We start from the raw sequence: 24,028 nt of genomic DNA, 5'->3' as shown, positions 1-24,028 counted from the left end.
TTCAGTGTATTTGATAAAGCTGTGTCGGGGATGTGGATCTAAGAAAGAAAGGGAAACCAGACTGGAACAAAAGCACTGCTTCGACCCAAGGTGCCGCCAGTTTGCAAAACCAAGCGGAGAACTTGCGTATGCCAGGGATTGAGCTAACGTGAAAATGTGCATGGCTTTACGTCAAGTTTAGTTTTTATACATCGTTATGTGAGCGTAGAAACGGGAGTTAGCAACATTTTTGTGCATACGCACCATTTACACATGAGGCCCCTGATCTCTGACTGTAACCATTGTTGATCACTGTGCCACCTAGGCTAAAAACGTATCACCTATATTATAGGAAAATATCACTTTTTTCTTAAATTAACAACATTCATACTTGCAGCCTTATGTTGACTGCTCATCTGTCCTAAGGCTGCAGGAAATGTATAGTATGACAGGAAAAACAGTGTAGTATGGATTGAAAAAAAAAAAAACAAATACTTTTGCAATTTGTCATTGATAAATCTGGCTTTTTTGGCTTTATGAGCAGAAATCTGAACATGCAGTATTAAACAATTGTTTCTGCTATTTTAACTTTAATTAAATAACAAATTATTTGAATGACTAGATGATAACTTTATCTTCTAAAAATTTTTAACAACTGCTGTAAACATCAGGAAAAATAATTTGCGACATTGTAATAAATGTCTGAAATAATAATATCAAGGTTCTTTTTGAACTATGGACTTTTAACTCCTCTTCCCATCACATTTTTATTCCTCCCACAGATTCTGAAATTGCCCCTTGTAATAAATTTTAAAAAATGGATTTCAAACATGGATACATACTGATATGTCTCACAGCTCCACACATTTTATTACAATGCATTCCCTTTGTTAAGTCAATTAGGGGATCTCTTTTATTTCCCAAATTGGTAATTTCAAATGAATACATTTATATTTACTTACAGTAATTGACTGACACCTTTATCCATGGTGACTTAGAATATTTATAACACAATTGATTGCATTTCTTTTTGGTTTTCTAATTGGTGCACAAGCAGGTCAAGTGACTTGCTCATAGTCACATAGTGTCTGAAACTACAACCTCGGAGTTTGAGGTCCAAAGCCTTAATCATTACACTACACTATGTACAAAGAAAAGAGACAGGTTATTTCAGCCTTTATTTACTATATCATATTTTCACTTGGTCAAAAGTCTACACACACCAAGTTGAATATCTGTCTAAGAAGCCTGAAAATTGATGTAATGAGTTTTAGAAACATTGGATTGGCAAAATGTCTTAATTGAGTTAATTGGGAGTGCATCTGTGTTTGCAATTAAGGACTTTCTTTTAGCGACAGTGCCTTGTTGCCTTTGATTCTGTGGGGAAAATCCAAGCAGCTTTGCCAAGATCCCTGGAAAAAAATATTGTGGACCTTCACAAGTCTAGTTTCTCCTTAGGAGCAATATCCAAACAACTGATGGTGCCATAAGCTTCTTCACAGATATGCTCAAATATAAATATTTAGGATCACACAGCCACTGCATCTTTAAGGAGAGAGGCACAAATTAGCCCACAGGGTTTAACAAACTTTTAGCTGAACCTAAGGACAAGAACAAAGGAACTGTCGGTGTAGTATTTATGTCCACGGTTATTAGAGTTCTTCATAACCATTACTTGAATGGCTGTCGCGCAAGTAACAAGCCCATACTTCAAGACCAAAATAAAAAATCTGAACTGAAATTTGCAGGTGATCACTAGAACAAAAACCTGGGATCACATTTATAAGACTTTTGTATGCTCAAAAAGAAGCCTGAAATGTGCGTACGCCACTTTTCTGGCAAAATTCAGTATTTATAAAAGAAAACTTGACTGGGAGAATGCGTGTATATGTATGGCAATTCTGACCTATTTGTACACAACATGACAAAAGTGGGAAATTATAACATCTTTGATTAAAGTAGGGACTAAAAACAACTAAATGACGACTCCCACACATAATTCATATCACCAAGCCATTATTGTAATGTGTATTTTAAGACTTTTTTAATCAAGGTGCCATTAAATTGGTTTAAAAATATAGCCAAATGCATTACTAATGTTGAAACTTACTTTTTTAAATGCCTGATTTATATTTTATTATTCACATATAATTGCAAAGCTCTTTTTTAGCAGCAAACAGTACTACTATTTATTGTGTTCTATTTAAAGAAGCAGCCAATTAATGACCTATAAGGTTCCTGTTTTGCAAAATACAGACTCAAATATTGTTATGCTATTCTGCAGTTGGTGCATATGGTCCTTCCACTCTTTTTCTATCCTGGTTTGCCCTCTTCTTTCAAGAACATAATAGAGACATTTTTTATGAAATCAGTTATCAACCTTTTGCAATACATTATTACAGTAATTATCCCTGTAATATTTCTCTCAAAAAAGCTATATTAAATTAATTAGTGAAAAATGGTAGATTGATCTTTCCATGTGAATTTACTAAAACATATTCTCTGCCTTCTGGATTAGGCTTTGATTGTACAAATTCTGTGAAACTTGCAAAATAATATGTAGTAATACTGTAGTGATGTAGGTGTGGATCTTTCCTTGGAATTATTACTGACATCATAGATCTTGCTTTTTTTATCCAGAGTAATAGGTAGATTTTTCAGTTCATACAGCTACATCTGGTCAGCAATGAATATTAACATTGCATTTCTTTTAAAGGTGAAACAGTTGAGAAACAGAGCCGATGAGGATGCCAGGTTGGTTTACATGAGTCTTCAGATGGGCAGTGAGCCACCTGCTACTCTGCAGAGACATCTAGAGCAACTGATGATACTGGTAAGTGATGCAGCAGTTATGCTACTGTTACAGTATATCTGATTAAAAATAAATAAACCTTTTAGTAAGTCTTTGTTTTAAAACATTTTCTATCTTTCTATCTATCTGTCTATTTATCATGCAAAGATGACTGACAAGACTTATCATTTAAAACATTATGTAATATTAAAAATTCTTAATATTTCTTTTATCACAATTTATTAATATTACATTAACTTTCATACTTGGCATTGTGCCGAGTGTGTACTTTATGCAAAGGGAGGACGAAGCAGTAGTGATTGACATATCATGTGAATAGCACTAGTAACTATCATAGTGGATGGATTACAGAAGATGAGGTAGTGTCCTGGACAGGAAAAAAGGGATGTGATCATGTTGTAAATGGAAAAAGTGGTTAACAAGCGCTGATTTTTGCTGTTGACTATTGGTACTCTTAGCTGCGTACCAGCTCTCATTTTGGTTATCCATTCTCTGTGTTCTCCCCAGAAATTTTTTCCAGTTGGGTGGCATGAAAAAGTAGCCGGGTGGGGCGGGAAGGGGAAGTTTGGTGGTGGGGAAAATTAAATATGCACTATTTTTATTAGTTAATTATTATTAATTATTTTTCCAATACTCAATATGACTTCCTTTTTTAAGGTTTGACACTTGTGCCAGAATATGTTTATTAAATTTAAGAAGTATCTAATTCAGGATCTTGCAACTCTTAACAAAAATTTGAAATAACAATTGTTATGACATAAACCAAGAGGCACAAGTATTGTCGCTGTCAGGAAGAAAAGTGAAAACAATGGAAAAAAAAGTATAGGAAACCTAATGAAGAAAAATGAAAAACTATTCTTCAAAGCCAACTTACATATGCATAAGGTGTCTTCGGTTAAATACTTATTCTTCTTTTCTTACTAGAGGCCCAGTTGTCTGCAGCTTTCCCATAATTAAAGTCCCCAGGATCTGGGCCCTCCAAGAAGATCAGCATGAGATTATTTAGCGTGCTTTGATTCATACGATTTCTCAAACATGTCTTGATCCTTTTAAGGGCAGAAAACCCCCTTTCACATTCAGCTGTGCTCACTGGGATCACTAGCCCAATATGGAATTTGGAAATGACTCTTTGAGCTCTGATGTCGTTGCCATTTTTAGTAAAATCTGTTTTGGACTGACTTTTTGACGCAACTTGCCTGCTACTTTCATATTTTAAAATTGAAGGGCTACCATTTTTGGAGTAATGATTGAAACGAATGTGGCATAGTGAGTCTGCGGCTTCAAAAAAAAAAAAAAAGGCAGTTTTAAATCCATAGAGCCGTGTTGTTCTTCTTCGTGGGCATGATTGCACGACTGCGGGGAGTTATTAAGGAAGTTAGAGTGCAGGTGCGATCATTCTCAGTTGCTTCATTGGCTTCCTGTGGTTGGTGATTAAAGGCGCTGTGCCCACGGCGACGTGTATATATATATATATATATATATATATATATATATATATATAATATACACATAAAATACCCGCTTTGCAGCGTGAAGTACTACATTAAAATTTTATTAAGAAGAAAATTTAACCTTTTTAAACTGAGGAAAATATGCCAATAATTATTTGTTAAGGATCTCTTTGTATACCATGTTGTCAGTTCGGCCCTCCGGTTGTAACATGACCAAGCTGTGCGCTGAGCTTACTCTTGAGCATGCAACTTACAGTTGGCCATGTGAACAGTAATCTTGTCTCAAATCTCACAGCTTGGATTGCTGCTGTCATAATCGGTTTGAGTTTCATGGTTTGTTTCAATTATGACAGTATTTGCAGGATTTGTTATATTGAAGTGACATTCGGCATCTGTCAAGCGTTGTAAGCACAGAACCGGTTTCAGCGATAAAATCACATCCAGCTTTTGAGAGTTTAAACATTCATAAACATTAAAGTGTCCACTACTGAAATTGTCACCTGTGAATCTAAGATGTTTAAGAGGCATTGGCGGTTGTCGAAAGGTGTAAAATATTTGGCCATTTCGGTACACTTGAAAGCGACAACCGAACAATTCAGCGGCAGCCATCAACTCACATGCAGAACCATAGGTGAAGGGCTTAAGCATTTCACTCATATAATGCTCCTGTGTAGTATAATTATCTCCTGTACAGTCATCAGTCCACACCTTGAACCTGTCCCAGTCATTCAATACATAAGACACAATGTTCCTCCGGATATCAAGAGTGAGCCTGATATGGCCGTACAATATGTAACAAAGAGAATGGAAAAGGTAGGTGGTATCTCCGGGCATGGAAACCACTCGGTAAGTGATAGGTCTTTGATCGATAGTGATCATCTCGATAGACATGGTAATGGGGGTTGGAATTTATAAAGGAAATGGGTACCTGAACAATGTAAAGTAAGTGTAAAATACCTATACAATAACTATAATTGTAATAAACAAACAATAAAACAGCAGAGAAGCCATGGATTAAACAAAAAGGCTGTAGTTATCAGTGGGAAGACGTGAATCCCGTGCCGCGAAGCAAGGAAGGGAATGTAGAGACTGGAGTGACTGACGGCCTTATATAGGCAGGCAGCCCAACAACGTGGGAGGCGTTGGGATGGGGGACCCAACGCCGCCTCACACGGTGACCGAGCTGCAGACTATGGGCGATATATATGCGTAAGTAGGATTCAGTTAGCGTTGGGAACCCGTGTACCAAATTTCTTGAAGATGGGCCCATAAGTAACAAAGACTGTTGAAAGGTTCAATATGGCAGCCGACAGTGGCATCATACCACCGAAATAAGTACGTACAGTTGAGGCCAAAATTATTAGCCCCCCTGGAATCATGGAACATTTTCCTAAACTTCTTCCCAAAGTTTGCAACATTGATGAAACTTGATATAATCAAACATCCACCAGTGCTATTTACTAGCTTTTGATACATTTTGTAATATAAAATATATTTTTAATCTTGCTTTATATCAAATATAGTAAAAAATGGGGTGGTCAAAAATATTAGCCCCATGTTAATGTTTGCTTTCAAAACACACCTACACTAATTAACCAATCAGCTTTGAAACCACACCTGTGCAATCAATTGGCTTCCTAACACCTGTAGTCAATTGGCTTCCTAACAACACTCAATCAGCATAAAAAGACTCCCAAGGAACAGGGCTCTTGAACACATGAGAGGGACTACTGTTACTGACCATGCCAAAGACAAAGGAAATCAGTCTGGAGCTCAGAAAGAAGATAGTAGAGGCTCATGATAAGGGGCAAGGCTACACTGCCATTTCCAAGCGATTCACAGTGTCTAGAACTGCTGTATGTTGCATCATTGCCAAGTACAAGGAGACAAATTCTGTTAGAAACAAACCTGGCCGGCCGTAAGCGCAAGATTTGAAGAACTCTGGAGAGAAAAATAGTCAGAGATGTCAGCAAGGAACCCCGGACATCTGCCAAGATGATTGTTGCTGACCTGGCCTCTTCTGGAGTTGATGTTTCAAGGAACACAGTTGTGAGGGCTCTTCACCGTGGTGGGCTTCACGGCCATCGTCCCAGAAGAACCCCTTTACTCAAAGAGCGGCACATCACAGCCCGACTGAAGTTTGCCCGTGAACATTTGAAATGTAAAGATGAATTTTGGAAGTCTCTGCTTTGGTTTGATGAGACTAAACTGGAACTGTTTGGGCACATGGATGTTGCTTATGTTTGGCAATGAAAGGGACAGGCCTTCAACCCTAGGAACACAGTTGCCACAGTTAAACATGGTGGTGGGAGCATCATGCTGTGGGGCTGTTTTGCCGCCTCAAGCACAGGGAGCCTTGTTCGGGTGCGTGGCATCATGAAAAAAGAAAATTATGTTGACATTCTGAGGGAGAATATGCAGAAATCTGCTCGTAGTCTAGGCTTAGACCGTCGCTGGGTCTCCAACAAGACAATGACCCAAAGCATACATCAAAATTAGTTCAACAGTTTTTCAAGGATACCAAAACCAAGATCTTGGAGTGGCCCGCACAGAGCCCAGACCTCAATCCCATTGAGAATCTGTAGCGAGTGCTCAAAGTGACTGTGCATGCTCGGAAACCACGCAATTTGGACCAGCTAGAACAATTTGCAATGGAGGAATGGACCAAAATCCCACAGGAGACCTGTACTAATCTAGTAAAGACCTACTCTAATAGATTGTTGTCAGTTGTGGCTCAAAAAGGTTACAGTATTGACTATTAATGGGCATGGGGCTAATAATTTTGGATGTCTCATTTTTGCCCTTTCTTGTTTCCACTCAGTGTGTCAATAAAATATCCAAACTACAATTAGTGGACCTTGTTATTTTGGACACAGATACGCTTTAAAAAACAAACATTTGTTGTTGTCATTTTCATATTGGAATCAGGAGTGTTGCCTAATTTCATAAGGGGGCATAATAATTTTGGCCACAACTGTACATTGGTTTCGGTTAGCGCAGGGAAGCCGCCTACCAAATTTCGTGAAGATGGGGCCATGAATAAAAAAGTTCAATATGGCGTATGTTGTTGATCGTTACAACTGTTACGCCTAGAATTTCAAAATGAAACCTGCTTAACTTTTGTAAGTAAGCTGTAAGGAATGGGCCTGCCAAATTTCAGCCTTCTGCCTACACGGGAAGTTGGAGAATTAATGACGTTTGGAAAATTCAATATGGCGGCCGACAGTGGCGTCATACCACCGAAATAAGTACGTACATCGGTTTTGGTTAGCGCAGGGAAGCTATTAATTATTTTCATCCTCCCCCTACGCTATAGCCCAGACAAGTGCAAATACGGGACCCCTTTTCTACACCACGGCAAAATAATATTAAAAGGCGATTCACACTTTCTTTTGCATTATCACGATTATGAGGTCCTCACCTTGGATTATGAAGACACGCACACGAGTGGAGGACTGACAGTGCCATCACAGCCGATTAATGGCGGGATGTCTCACCAGTCTACACAAGACCCACCGCGACTATCCCCAAAAAGCGATCATAGCGTCAGCTTAACACATCTCTATACTATATAAAAGAAAAGGCAACTTTCCTTTCTTTACACCTTTTTCCTTTTATCCCAAACCAAAGCCTTTCTCTCTTAACACTGCAGAGGACACAAAACTAATTTTCTTTAAATGCCGGTAAGGGACATTACCAGAGGCACAAATTTGAACGTTCACATAGAAAATGTAATTTCTATACCACAGCCGTTGTGTAGCGCCTTTCAAAAGGGATCTACTACCGAGAGATGATCCATATATATTTTAGCTGCTGTTAGTTACTTACCTGTTGTGTTACACAGTCTTTAAAATGTAGTTTACCCGCAACCACTCCAGTAGTGCTCAGTGTACCTGTACTTCTTAAAATGTTAATGTTTTACTGTTTAATAACTTATAGACTATATTTTATTATTTTTCCCTTGCACTCAGTGACCAAAGTTATACACACACATATAGACACATACAAACATACACACAAGTATATGTATGTGTATATATATATATATATATATATATATATATATATATATATATATATATATATATATATATATATATATATATATATATATATATATATATATATATATATATATAAAGTGTATATATACACACACACATACATACATACATACATATATATAATTTGTGTGTGTGTATATATGATGTAGATAGGTATGTATATATATATATGTGTGTATATGTAGATATGAAGATATGTATATATATATATGTGTGTGTGTGTGTGTGTGTGTGTATATGACAGCAGCAATCCAAGCTGTGAGAAAACAGTAAAAAGGAGGCGTGTCAGACGTCGTGGTACATTTTCTGATGCAGCTAGACGAAAAAAACTTTGTGACGCTGCCGCCAAATACACAAAACAATTACTTTCACAATCATGTTATGTTATTTTCAAAATGTATCCTTTTCTTTCTCTTTCCTTCTTTAACACACTACTTCTCTGCTGCCATAGCGCGGGTATTCTGCTAGTGTATATATATATGTATATATATGTGTATATATATATATATATATATGTGTATATGTATATATATATATATATATATATGTGTATATATGTATATATGTGTATATATGTGTATATGTATATATGTGTGTATATATGTGTATATATATATGTATATATGTGTATATATGTATGTATATGTATATATATGTATATGTATATATACACACACTCATGTCTCATGTTAGAATGCGGCCAAGTACAGGGATATTCTGAACAAAAACCTTCTCCAGAGTGCTAAAGACCTCAGACTGGGCCGAAGGTTTACCTTCCAACAAGACAATGACCCTAAGCACACAGCTAAAATAACGAAGGAGGGGCTTCACAACAACTCTGTGACTGTTCTTGAATGGCCCAGCCAGAGCCCTGACTTAAACCCAATTGAGCAGCTCTGTAGAGACCTAAAAATGGCTGTCCATGCGTTTACCATCCAACCTGACAGAACTGGAGAGGATCTGCAAGGAGGAATGGCAGAGGATCCCCAAATCCAGGTGTGAAAAACTTGTTGCATCTTTCCCAAGAAGACTCATGGCTGTATTAGCTCAAAAGGGTGCTTCTATTAAATACTGAGCAAAGGGTCTGAATACTTAGTGATTTTTCAATTTTTCTTTTTTAATGAATCTGCAACAATTTTAAAAATTATTTTTTTTGTCTGTCAGTATGGGGTGCTGTGTGTACATTGAGGAAAAAAATTAATTTAAATGATTTTAGCAAATGGCTGCAATATAACAGAGTGAAAAATACTTTACGTACCCACTGTGTGTGTGTGTGTGTGTGTATATATGTATGTGTGAAAAACTATTTGCCCCCTTTCTGATTTCTTATTCTTTTGCATGTTTGTCACACAATGTTTCTGATCATCAAACACATTTAACCATTAGTCAAATATAACACAAGTAAACACAAAATGCAGTTTTTAAATGATGGCTTTTATTATTTAGGGAGAAAAAAAAATCCAAACCTACATGGCCCTATGTGAAAAAGTAACTGCCCCCTGAACCTAATAACTGGTTGGGCCACCCTTAGCAGCAATAACTGCAATCAAGCGTTTGCGATAACTTGCAATGAGTCTTTTACAGTGCTCTGGAGGAATTTTGGCCCACTCATCTTCGCAGAGTTGTTGTAATTCAGCTTTATTTGAGGGTTTTTTAGCATGAACCGCCTTTTTAAGGTCATGCCATAGCATCTCAATTGGATTCAGGTCAGGACTTTGACTAGGCCACTCCAAAGTCTTCATTTTGTTTTTCTTCAGCCATTCAGATGTGGATTTGCTGGTGTGTTTTGGGTCATTGTCCTGTTGCAGCACCCAAGATCGCTTCAGCTTGCGTTGACGAACAGATGGCCGGACATTCTCTTTCAGGATTTTTTGGTAGACCGTAGAATTCATGGTTCCATCTATCACAGCAAGCCTTCCAGGTCCTGAAGCAGCAAAACAACCCCAGACCATCACACTACCACCACCATATTTTACTGTTGGTATGATGTTCTTTTTCTGAAATGCTGTGTTCCTTTTACGCCAGATGTAACGGGACATTTGCCTTACAAAAAGTTCAACTTTTGTCTCATCAGTCCACAAGGTATTTTCCCAAAAGTCTTGGCAATCATTGAGATGTTTCTTAGCAAAATTGAGACGAGCCCTAATGTTCTTTTTGCTTTTTGCCACTCTATCTATATTTATTCTATCTATATTCTATATATTGTGGTACCCGGCCGGGACGCCCAGGAGGAGGGCTTGTGCCCTGGTTATGTTGGGGGGCCACGGGTAAAGGGCTTGGAAGGCCAGCCCTGTAGGGACCTGGGACTGGGGGGAAGACGACAGGGGACACCCGGACGGCTTCCGGGTGCGCAGTCGGGACTTCTGCCACACTGGGGCGTGGCTACGGAGGAATGCTGGGAAGCAGCTGGAGCCCATCCGGGTTCCCATTTAAGGGGCCGCCTCCCTCCAGTCATTGGCAGAAGTCGGGTGGAAGAGGACGGAGCTGGAGGGCGGACTAGAGGCGGCCAGGAGAAAGGCAGTGGAACTGTGTGGCTTGGACATTGGGGGAATCGGTGCTGCAAGCACTGGGGTTTGTGAGTGTACGAACATTGTAAATATTGTAAATTAATGGGTGTGTTGGGTGAGAAACCGTTGTCCGTCTGTCTGTGTCCGGGCCAGCATCCACTATATATATATATATATATATATATATATATATATATATATATATATATATATATATATATATATATATATATATATATATATATATATATATATATATATATATACTATACCGAATACCAGCAATGTGAGAAGTAGTGTGTTAAAGAAGTTATGAAAAGAAAAGCAAACATTTTAAAAATAACGTAAGGCGATTGTTAATGTATATCTATATATATATATATATATATATATATATATATAAAAAATACCTGCGATTGGCAGCGAGAAGTAAAAGAAAAGGAAACATTTTAATAATAACGTAACATGATTGACAATGTAATTGTTTTGTCAATGTCATGAGTGTTGCTGGCATATATATACATACACACACACACACACTCAGACACATATATAAACATATATATAAATATATATATACAGTGGTGTGAAAAACTATTTGCCCCCTTCCTGATTTCTTATTCTTTTGCATGTTTGTCACACAAAATGTTTCTGATCATCAAACACATTTAACCATTAGTCAAGTATAACACAAGTAAACACAAAATGCAGTTTTTAAATGATGGTTTTTATTATTTAGGAAGAAAAAAAAATCCAAACCTACATGGCCCTGTGTGAAAATGTAATTGCCCCCTGAACCTAATAACTGGTTGGGCCACCCTTAGCAGCAATAACTGCAATCAAGCATTTGCGATAACTTGCAATGAGTCTTTTACAGCACTCTGGAGGAATTTTGGCCCACTCATCTTTGCAGAATTGCTGTAATTCAGCTTTATTTGAGGGTTTTCTAGCATGAACCGCCTTTTTAAGGTCATACCATAGCATCGCATTTGGATTCAGGTCAGGACTTTGACTAGGCCTCTCCAAAGTCTTCATTTTGTTTTTCTTCAGCCATTCAGAGGTGGATTTGCTGGTGTGTTTTGGGTCATTGTCCTGTTGCAGCACCCAAGATCGCTTCAGCTTGAGTTGACGAACAGATGGCGGACATTCTCCTTCAGGATTTTTTGGTAGACAGCAGAATTCATGGTTCCATCTATCACAGCAAGCCTTCCAGGTCCTGAAGCAGCAAAACAACCCCAGACCATCACACTACCACCACCATATTTTACTGTTGGTATGATGTTCTTTTTCTGAAATGCTGTGTTCCTTTTACGCCAGATGTAACGGAACATTTGCCTTCCAAAAAGTTCAACTTTTGTCTCATCAGTCCACAAGGTATTTTCCCAAAAGTCTTGGCAATCATTGAGATGTTTCTTAGCAAAATTGAGACGAGCCCTAATGTTCTTTTTGCTTAACAGTTTTGCGTCTTGGAAATCTGCCATGCAGGCCGTTTTTGCCCAGTCTCTTTCTTATGGTGGAGTCGTGAACACTGACCTTAATTGAGGCAAGTGAGGCCTGCAGTTCTTTAGACGTTGTCCTGGGGTCTTTTGTGACCTCTCGGATGAGTCGTCTCTGCTCTTGGGGTAATTTTGGTTGGCCGCCACTCCTGGGAAGGTTCACCACTGTTCCATGTTTTGCCATTTGTGGATAATGGCTCTCACTGTGGTTTGCTGGAGTCCCAAAGCTTTAGAAGCGGCTTTATAACCTTTACCAGACTGATAGATCTCAATTACTTCTGTTCTCATTTGTTCCTGAATTTCTTTGGATCTTGGCATGATGTCTAGCTTTTGAGGTGCTTTTGGTCTACTTCTCTGTGTCAGGCAGCTCCTATTTAAGTGATTTCTTGATTGATACAGGTGTGGCAGTAATCAGGCCTGGGGGTGGCAACGGAAATTGAACTCAGGTCTGATACACCACAGGTAGGTTATTTTTTTAACAAGGGGGCAATTACTTTTTCACACAGGGCCATGTAGGTTTGGATTTTTTTTTCTCCCTAAATAATAAAAACCATCATTTAAAAACTGCATTTTGTGTTTACTTGTGTTATATTTGACTAATGGTTAAATGTGTTTAATGATCAGAAACATTTTGTGTGACAAACATGCAAAAGAATAAGAAATCAGGAAGGGGGCAAATAGTTTTTCACACCACTGTATATACACACACACACACATATATATATATATATATATATATATATATATATATATATATATATATACACACATATATACATACATATATACACATACTATATATACACATACTGTATATACACATATACAAATCTACATATATATATATATATATATATATATATTAGGGGTGGGACTCGATTAAAAAAATTAATCCAATTAATTAGAGGCTGTGTAAGAATTAATCTTGATTAATGGTATGTAATCGACGCACGAAATTTGCCCCAAATCGCAAATGTTTTTTTTTTAATTTAAAACGGTTTTAGTGGGCGACAGAATCAAATAATAGACATGGACATGAATATTGTAAACTGAAGCTGTTTTAATTTCTGAAAAAAAGCTTTTAAACTGCATTTGAATTCAAAACAGAAACAAAAATATCATCCCTGGTTAAAATTGGGCAGACTTAAAAATAAAGTGGTAGTTTAAGTACTTTAAGTACATTTTCAGAATAGTATTGTCTTTAAATAATAATAACCAAAATTTCAACATAAAGTGCAGTTTTCTTCTTAAAAAATAAGTCAGAAACATAAAAGGTAATTTGACCAGCTTACTCTTTAAACTCTGAGTAACATTAGCCAAAATTATTTTGTACATTAGGCTAAAACAGTGTGATCATTGAACATTTTGTAATTAGATGTATTTAGAATTACTAACGGTCACGGAAGTCCAATGATCCCCAGTAAGAGCCACAAAGTCCGCTTTCTGTAATGCATCTAATTTTGCTTGCTTTTCAGTGTGCACAAAACCATGCTTTTATCAAGGCTTATTTCGGGTAGTCGAAATGATCAGTCGTAGGAACGCGCTTTATTCCGACTCTAACATTTTTGTAGCTGTGATGTGTGCATCAGTGTAATGGATGTACCAGGAAATCATGCATTGACAAAAGTTCCGTTTGCTTGGAATTGAAAGTGTGATTAAATCGTTATTTTTAACGCGTTATGGAGTACATGCATCGAAGCTTCTCAGCTGTGCTTGTGCTAAGAAAGGAAAATTTTAAAAATAGCGTAACATGATTCTGCGTTAACCTAATATTTTTCATCGTCCCAAACCAAGGAGATGCGAAGGTAAAATGAATCGGGTAGCGCGCGTACATAGTCAGTACACCCCCTCTCGGGAATCGAACCTCGAATGTCGGCGTTAGAGGCGAAGACTCTACAATTACCACAGCGTGTGGCTTGTCTATGCTAAAGTATGTATTGTAGATCGGGGTATATATATACATTTATATATATATATACCCGTGTACTGCAGTGGAGAAGTAGAAGTTATGAAAAGAAAAGGGAACATTTTAAAAATAGCGTAACATGATTGTCAATATACAGTAATTGTTTTGTGAGTGTTATTGAATGTTGCTGTCATCAAGGATTTGATTATCATTATTTCTTTCAATCAGGCTCGTATTTGTAGGATGTGTTCAAGTTACATTCCGTGTTTGTCAATCGTTGTAAAGATAAGAGGTTTCATTCATCGATTAGTTCCTTACTGCATCAATAAACAGCTCGTCTTCCTTTTATCTGTGATGTGACAAACTGCATGCACGGGTTTTTTTTACACTGTCTTCCTTTAGCAGGACATTCACTTTTTCCACCGTGTGCTTTGTTTCCGCAGTAGCTGCACTTATGAATATGATTGTATGTATAAGACGCTTCATATTTTTTTGCTGCCTTCTCAATTGTGTAATTCGGTTTTGTTCAGCACTCTTTGGAACTGTTGCTTTTGTCTGCGCATTGCGTCAGTTCGCGTGAGCCGCTTGGTGTTCTTGCATCGAAGGTTCCCAGCTGTACTTGGTGCCATCTCGTGTAATGTCAGCTAAGACCCGCACTTAAAAGTTTCTCTCGCAGTTTCAATGAGTTTGTGCCAAACACCACCCTGACCATCTCATCTTCCTCTGCATAAGCACAGTCCTTCACCCGTGAACATTTACCGGCAGTGTTTGTATTGGATTGCGCTGATGGGCGGCCTTATATGGGCAGGCACTAAATTACAAGCGCTAGTGGCAGCCTGTCTATGAACTTAATTTAATATAAACTTACGGTTCACGCTGTGCTTTGTTTCCGCAGTAGCTGTACTTATGAATATGCTTGTATGCATCATTTGCTTCATAATGTTTTCTGCCTTCTCAATTGTGAAATGGCGTTTTGTGCTCATCGCTGTTTGGAGTTCTTCCTTGTTCTCGTACTTACGTGGGAGGCGTGATGATGTCACACTAAACTCCGCCCCACGGCCATCTCCAACTCAAGACTCCATTACATTATATGGGAAAAATAGCTTCCAGTTATGACCCTTATGCGTAGAATTTCGAAATGAAACCTGCCCAACTTTTGTAAGTAAGCTGTAAGGAATAAGCCTGCCAAATTTCAGCCTTCTACCTACGGGAAGTTGGAGAATTAGTGATGAGTCAGTCAGTGAGTGAGTGAGGGCTTTGCCTTTTATTAGTATAGATAGATATATATATATATATATATATATATATATATATATATATATATATACTCTATACTGTATACTGTATATACTAGCAAAATACACGCGATTCGCAGCGGAGAAGTAGTGTGTTAATGTAATTGTTTTGTCACGGTTATGAGTATCTACATTTACACATATCTACACATACACATATCTATATCTATATATCTATATCTATATATATATATATATATATATATATAGGTATATACACATCTACATATATACATATAACGTATATATACATACATACATATATATATACTGTATATAGCAAAATCCCCGCGTATACCACGTTGTCAGTTCAGCAGTTCGGTTGTAATATAACCAAGCTGCGCAAGCTCACTCTTGAGAATGCAATGTCTAGTTTTGTCCAGGAGAAAAGCAATCTTGCCTGAAATCAATGCCAACCTTTTGTGGGGTGTGTCCCTGAGACTTATTAATTGTCATCGCGAAGCAGAGCCTTACTGGAAATTGGATGCATCTGAATTGAAATGGGAGATCAGAGGGTGTAACGGGGATGCGAGGAATACATTGAGTGTGGAGAAACTCTAGAGACAGCATGTGTATTAACTTGTGGAATTTTTTTGTGAGTATTTGGTGGCAGCGTCACAAAGTTGCTTCCTCAAGACCGCGTTAGCTGCGGAGCTCAGCTCAGAGCGAAATGAGGTGAATGGGAGGGGAGAGGATGACGTCACTCCCCCACGCGCCTCAACTGTCAGTCCCCCCACAAACACAGTGTCTCGGAATTTGCATAAGCACAGCCCTTCACCAGCATTTTTAACTTAGTGACAAAGTGATCAAAACTCTTGTTTATACCCTGCGTCCTCTCATTAAACTTGTATCTCGCATTAATCGTGGGCATGACAAATGCCAGCGGCAGCCTGTCTATGAACTTAATTTAAACTTACGGTTTACACCGTGCTTTGTTTACGAAGTAGCTGCACTTATGAATATGCGTGTATGTGTCACTCGCTCGCTTCTTATTGTTTCACTGCCTTCTCAATTGTATAATGCATGTTTTCTTCAGCGCTTTTTGGAGCTCTTCCTTGTTTTCTACGTACTGCGCTTACAGTCAGTTCACGTGATTACGTGGGAGGCATTATAATGTCACACGAAACTCCGCCCCCCCAGTGCTATCAAGCTGAACTCCATTACAGTATATGGAGATAAATAGGTTCCAGTTATGACCATTACGCGTAGAATTTCGAAATGAAACTTGCCCAACTTTTGTAAGCAAGCTGTAAGGAATTAGCCTGCCAAATTTCAGCCTTCCACCCACACGGGAAGTTGGAGGAGAAGTAGTGTTTTAAAGAAGGTACGAAAAAGAAAAGGAAAAATTTTAAAACTAACGTAACATGATTGTTAATGTAATTGTTTTGTCATTGATATGAGTGTTGTTCTCATATCTATCTATATATATATTTCTCTATATATATATATATATATATATATATATATATATATATATATATATATATATATATACCAGCTTGGCAGCGGAGAAGTAGTGTGTTAAAGAAGGAAAGAGAAAGAAAAGGAAACATTTTAAAAATAATGTAACATGATTGTCAAAGTAATTGTTTTGTGTATTTGGCGGCAGCGTCACGAAGTTGTTTTCGGTAGCTGCATCAGAAAATGTACCACGACGTCTGACACGCGTCCTTTTTACTGTTTTCTCACAGCTTGGATTGCTGCTGTCATATATATACACACACACACACATACATACATACATACATGTATATCATTTGTGTGTGTGTATGTATGTATGTATGTGTGTGTGTGTATATATATATACACATACATATACTTGTGTATATGTTTGTATGTGTCTATATGTGTGTGTATTGGTTTGGTCACTGAGTGCAAGGGAAAAATAATAAATTATAGTCTATAAGTTATTAAACAGTAAAACATTAACGTTTTAAGAAGTACAGGTACATTGAAATTACATTTTCTATGTGAACATTCAAATTTGTGCCTCTGGTAATGTGCCTTACCGGCATTTAAAGAAAATTAGTTTTGTGTCCTCTGCAGTGTTAAGAGAGAAAGGCTTTGGTTTGGGATAAAAGGAAAAAAGGTGTAAAGAAAGGAAAGTTGCCTTTTTCTTTTTGTATAGTATAGGAAAATACCAGCTTCATGAGATGAAGTAGTATGTTAAAGAAGCAATGAAAAGAAAAGGAAACATTTTGAAAATAACGTAACCTGATTGTCAATGTAATTGTTTTGTCTCTGTTGTGAGTGTTGTTGTCATATATATATATATATATATATATATATATATATATATATATATATATATATATATATATATATATATATATATATATATATATATATATATATATATATATACTAGCAAAATACCCTCATGAGCGGAGAAGTAGTGTGTTAAAGAAGCAAGGAAAAGAAAAGGAAACATTTTGAAAATAACATAACATGATTGTCAATGTAATTGTTTTGTCACTGTTGTGAGTGATGAGTGTTGTTGTCATATATATATATATATATATATATATATATATATATATATATATATATATATATATATATATAAACATATATATACATATATATATATATATATATATATATATATATATATACACACACACATAAACATATATATATATATATATACACACACACACATAAACATATATATATATATATATATACATATCTATACACACACACATATATAAACATATATATACATATACATACATATCTACATATATACACACACAGCTATTTCGTATCAGTGCAATACGCTGCTTGTTAAAACGGATGACTCCCGCTCTTACGTGCAAGTCTGCGTGGATATCATGAACTATCGTATTTGTTCAAGTTCTATTTAAATTTTAAATAGAAGGAATTTTTATTTAGTCGACAGAAATATCTTTGGTAGGAATGGTAAAACAGACAGGAATATTATTCATTGAATAAATCAACTCAAACCTTAAACAACTTATAATATTTTGCTCTCCATAAAAATATATCCTGTCTAAATTATACAAGTTAGAAATAAAGTAAACGTTAAAAGAACAAACATTCAAATTTCTTTACTCTTATGTAATTTTATATAAAAATAAACTTAGATTTTAAATATCCCAAAAGATTTTGCTCTCCATAAAAATATATCCTGTCAAAATTATACAAATTCAAATATGAACATGCTGCATAACAAAACCTGGAAATATAAATAAAATGTGTTCCTTTCATCAATAACAAATCAAATCATTCAGTTGTCTTTGCTCATATGTCATTTTAGAGCTGGACGCCTTTTTTTGGCATCTTTTTTTGGCCACAAGTTCGTTTCTGTTTGGTGTGAGGTTCTGTGTTGTGGAGATTCTCAGGATGGACTGCAGGTGCTCATCAGTGAGGCGACTCCTGTGTGCTGTTTTGTTAGTCTTTATCACACAGATTTGTGCTACCAAACATGCACAAGGTTCGAGCCGCATGTAGACGGACTTTTTTTGTTCTTCAAAGTCACCAAAGCGCCGTGCAAACTCAGTGCGCTCAGTTTATCAGCAAAGTGCGTATTTGGGAACACCGTAGTGACGACTTGGTTTAACATTACTTGGCAACAGGGAAAGTGGGTCAAGGTGCACTTGGTGCATTTGTGTCTCCCATAAAAGCAGCTTCACTTGAAATCACTTTGTGATTGTGCACGGTTTAAAACGTCCGCTGAAGTGTCAGATTCTTATTTAATTATGCTGCTTTCTGTATCTTCTGCATTGCATTCAGGTTACCCTGATGTTTTATCTCATCGTGCCGTCTTAGATTAAATTCTGTAATTACAGCCACATCAGCTCCACAAATGAGACACACGGGTTCAGTAAACATATACTCAGCCTCCCATCGGTTTTTAAAGGCTCTTTTTCAGAATCAACTTTTCTCTTCAGCATCGTGTGAGCTAGCCGCAATAACTTGTTCGGCAAGGCGGCTGAGCGCTGCATTATGGGATCTGTAGTTTATTGTGTTACCAGCGCTTCATATACCCGGGCTTTAATAACAATAATACAGTATATAAAATGATCTCGCGGGCGGATATAATTACGCCGGGCGGATGTGGCCCATGCCCTTTAGTTTGACACATATGGACTAAATAGAACTTGAAAAGATATATTTTTCAAATGTGATCGCGCAATTCAAATAGAGTTGACGCGCACTACAGCCTGCATCCTCCCCTCGCTCTTACTTTTTTACCGTTCATCTAATGAATACACTGAGTATGGCTTTACCAAAACAATCATTGATGGTGAATAAAGTATCCATTATTCGAGTATGTAGATCGGCATATATATATACATATATACATACATATATATATACATATATATATATACATATATATACATACATATACATACATACATACATACATACATACATATATATATATATATATATATATATATATATATATATATATATATATATATATATATATATATATATATATATATACCAGCGTATCGCAGCGAGAGTATTGTGTTAAAAAGCTAGAAAAAGAAAAGGGAACATTTTAAAAATAACGTAACATGACTGTCAATATACAGTATTTGTTTTGTGAGTGTTACTGAGTGTTGCTGTCATCAAGGATTTGATTATCATTATTTCTTTCAATCAGGTTCGTATTTGTAGGATGTGTTGTGTTCAAGTTACATTCCGTGTTTGTCAATCGTTGTAAAGATGACAGGTTTCATTCATCGATTTGTTTCTTACTGCATCAATAAACAGCTCGTCGTCTTCTTTATCTGAGACCTGACACACTGCATGCACGGGTTTTGTTTTTTTTTTACACTGTCTTCCTTTAGCGGGACATTGACTTTTTCCACTGTGTGCTTTGTTTCCGCAGTAGCTGGATTTATGAATATGCTTATCAGACGCTTCATATTTTTTGCTGCTTTTTCAATTGTGTAATTTGGTTTTTGTTCAGCGCTCTTTGGAACTGTTGCCTTTTATCTGTGCACTGCGTCAGTTCACGTGAGCCGCTCGGTGTACATGCATCGAAGGTTCCCAGCTGTGCTGGTGCCATCTCGTGCTATGACCATGGCTGTATTTAATGTTACCTTAGTCCTGGCACTTAAAACTTTCTCTCGCAGTTTCGCTGAGTTTGTGTCAAACACCACCCTGACCATCTCATCTTCCTCTCCATAAACACAGTCCTTCACCCGTGAATATTTAGTGGGAGTTTGCTATTGGATTTCCGCTGACGGACGGCCTTATATGGGCAGGCACTAAATTACAAACGCCAGCGGCAGCCTGTCTATGAACTTAATTTAAAGTGTAGGTTTACATCGTGCTTCGTTTCCGAAGTAGCAGAACTCATGAACATGGTTGTATATGTCACTCGCTCGCTTCTTATTGTTTCGCTGCCTTCTCAATTATATAATGCATGTTTTCTTCAGCGCTTTTTCGAGGCCTTCCTGGTTTTCTATGTACTGCGTGATTACGTGGGAGGCGTGTTGATGTCACACGAAACTCCACGGCGTTGAAGCTCATCTCCATTACAGTAAATGGAGAAAAACAGCTTTCAGTTATGACCATTACGCATAGAATTTCGATATAAAACCTGCCCAACTTTTGTAAGGAAGCTGTAAGGAATGAACCTGCCAAATTTCAGCCTTCCACCCACACGGGAAGTTGGAGAATTAGTGAGTGAGTGAGTGAGTGAGTGAGGGCTTTGCCTTTTATTAGTATAGATTTACACACACACACATAAACATATATATATATATATATATATATATATATATATATATATATATATATATATATATATATATATACATACATATAAAACATATATATACATATACATACATATCTACATATATACACACACAGCTATTTCATTATCAGTGCAATACGCTGTTTGTTAAACGTTGACTCCCGCTCTTACGTGCAATAACAAATCAAATCATTCAGTTGTCTTTGCTCATATGTCATTTTAGAGCTGGGCGCCTGGCATCTTTTTTTGGCCACAAGTTCGTTTCTGTTTGGTGTGAGGTTCTGTGTTGTGGAGATTCTCAGGATGGATTGCAGGTGCTCATCAGTGAGGCGACTCCTGTGTGCTGTTTTGTTAGTCTTTATCACTGAGAAGAGCTTCTCACACAGATATGTGCTACCAAACATGCACAAGGTTCGAGCCGCATGTAGAAGGACTTTTTTTGTTCTTCAAAGTCACCAAAGCGCCGTGCAAACTCAGTGCGCAATAACTGTAGCCGCAATAACTTGCAGCATCATAAGGTAGACTTGATTAACGTGGTAAGTGTTGGCAAGGCAGCTGAAGCGCTGCATTATGGGATCTGTAGTTTGTGTTACCAGCGCTTCATATACCGGGCTTTAATAACAATAATACAGTATATAAAATGATCTCGGGCCGGATATAATTACGCCGGGCGGATGTGGCCCTGCCCTTGAGTTTGACACATATGGACTAAATAGAACTTGAAAAGATATATTTTTCAAATGTGATCGCGCAATTCAGATAGAGTTGGCGCAAGACTACAGCCTGCATGCCTCAATGAGTCATCCTCCCTCGCTCTTACTTTTTACAGTTCATCTAATGAATACACTGAGTATGGCTTTACCAAAACAATCATTGATGGCGAATAAAGTATCCATTATTCGAGTATGTAGAGCGGGATATATATATATACATATATATATACCAGCGTATCATGAGAAGTAGTGTGTTAAAAAGGTAGAAAAGAAAAGGGAACATTTTAAAAATAACGTAACATGACTTTCAATATACAGTATTTGTTTTGTGAGTGTTACTGAGTGTTGCTGTCATCAAGGATTTGATTATCATTATTTCTTTCAATCAGGTTCGTATTTGTAGGATGTGTTGTGTTCAAGTTACATTCCGTGTTTGTCAATCGTTGTAAAGATGACAGGTTTCATTCATCGATTCGTTTCTTACTGCATCAATAAACAGCTCGTCTTCTTCTTTATCTGAGACCTGACACACTGCATGCACGGGTTTTTTTTACACTGTCTTCCTTTAGCGGGACATTGACTTTTCCACCATGTGCTTTGTTTCCACAGTAGCTGCATTTATGAATATGCTTATCAGGCGCTTCATATTTTTGCTGCCTTTTCAATTGTGTAATTCGGTTTTGTTCAGCGCTCTTTGGAACTGTTGCTTTTTATCTGTGCACTGTGTCAGTTCACGTGAGCCACTCGGTGTACTTGCATCGAAGGTTCCCAGCTGTGCTGGTGCCATCTCGTGCTATGTCCATAGCTTTATTTAATGTTACCTTAGTCCTGGCACTTAAAACTTTCTCTCGCAGTTTCGCTGAGTTTGTGCCAAACACCACGCTGACCATCTCATCTTCCTCTGCATAAGCACAGTCCTTAACCCGTGAATATTTAGTGGAGTTTGCTATTGGATTGCCGCTGACGGACGGCCTTATATGGGCAGGCACTAAATTACAAACGCCAGCGGCAGCCTGTCTATGAACTTAATTTAAAGTGTAGGTTTACATCGTGCTTTGTTTCAGTAGCAGAACTCATCAATATGGTTGTATTTGTCACTCGCTCGCTTCTTATTGTTTCGCTGCCTTCTCAATTATATGTTTTCTTCAGCGCTTTTTTGAGGTCTTCCTGATTTTCTATGTGCTGCGTGATTACGTGGGAGGCGTGATGATGTCACACGAAACTCCGCCCCGGCGTTGAAGCTCATCTCCATTACAGTAAATGGAGAAAAACTGCTTCCAGTTATGACCATTACGCGTAGAATTTCGATATAAAACCTGCCCAACTTTTGTAAGGAAGCTGTAAGGAATGAACCTGCCATATTTCAGCCTTCCACCCACACGGGAAGTTGGAGAATTAGTGATGAGTCAGTGAGTGAGTGAGTGAGGGCTTTGCCTTTTATTAGTATATATATATATATATATATACTCTTCAAAAAAAGAAACATTCCTTTTTCCAGGACTGTGTATTTCAACAATTATGTTTTAAAAATCCAAATAACTTTACAGATCTTCATTGTAAAGGGTTTAAACAATGTTTTCCATGCATGTTCAATTAACCATAATCAATTAACTAACATGCACCTTTGGAATGGTTGTTAAGACCTTAACAGCTTACAGAAAGTAGACATTTAAGGTCACAGTTCTAAAAACGCAAGACACTAAAGAGACTTGTCTACGGACTGTGAAAAACACCCAAAGAACGATGCCCAGGGTCCCTGCTCATCTGCGTGAACGTGCATTAGGCAAGCTGCAGGGAGGCATGAGGACTGCTGATGTGGCTAGGGCAATAAATTGCCATGTCCGCACTGTGAGACGCCTAAGACAGCGCTACAGGGAGACAGGAAGGACAGCTGATCATCCTCGCAGTGGAAGAGCCCACATCTTAATCCCATTGAGCACGTCTGGGACCTGTTGGATCGCAGGGTGAGGGCTAGGGCCATTCTCCCCAGAAATGTCCAGGAACTTGCAGGTGCCTTGGTGGAAGAGTGGGGTAACATCTCACAGCAAGAACTAAC

At 37.5% G+C, this 24,028-nt stretch overlaps 1 protein-coding gene across 3 annotated transcripts in view; it reads left to right on the top strand.

Annotated features, from left to right (window-relative positions):
* Nucleotides 1-24,028, top strand: part of nup205 (nucleoporin 205) — a 197,001-nt gene that overhangs the window by 28,578 nt on the left and 144,395 nt on the right. For all 3 annotated transcript variants that reach the window (XM_039770061.1, XM_039770060.1, XM_039770058.1), the window contains exon 9: nt 2,696-2,812. In XM_039770061.1, the coding sequence (XP_039625995.1) occupies nt 2,696-2,812 (117 nt within the window). The remainder of the gene's footprint in view (nt 1-2,695; nt 2,813-24,028) is intronic.

Source organism: Polypterus senegalus, chromosome 11, assembly GCF_016835505.1.
Source record: "Polypterus senegalus isolate Bchr_013 chromosome 11, ASM1683550v1, whole genome shotgun sequence".
NCBI classification, from domain to species: domain Eukaryota; kingdom Metazoa; phylum Chordata; class Cladistia; order Polypteriformes; family Polypteridae; genus Polypterus; species Polypterus senegalus.
The sequence above is the reverse complement of the archived record's forward strand: the minus strand, read 5'-3'. Positions and strand labels throughout refer to the sequence as shown.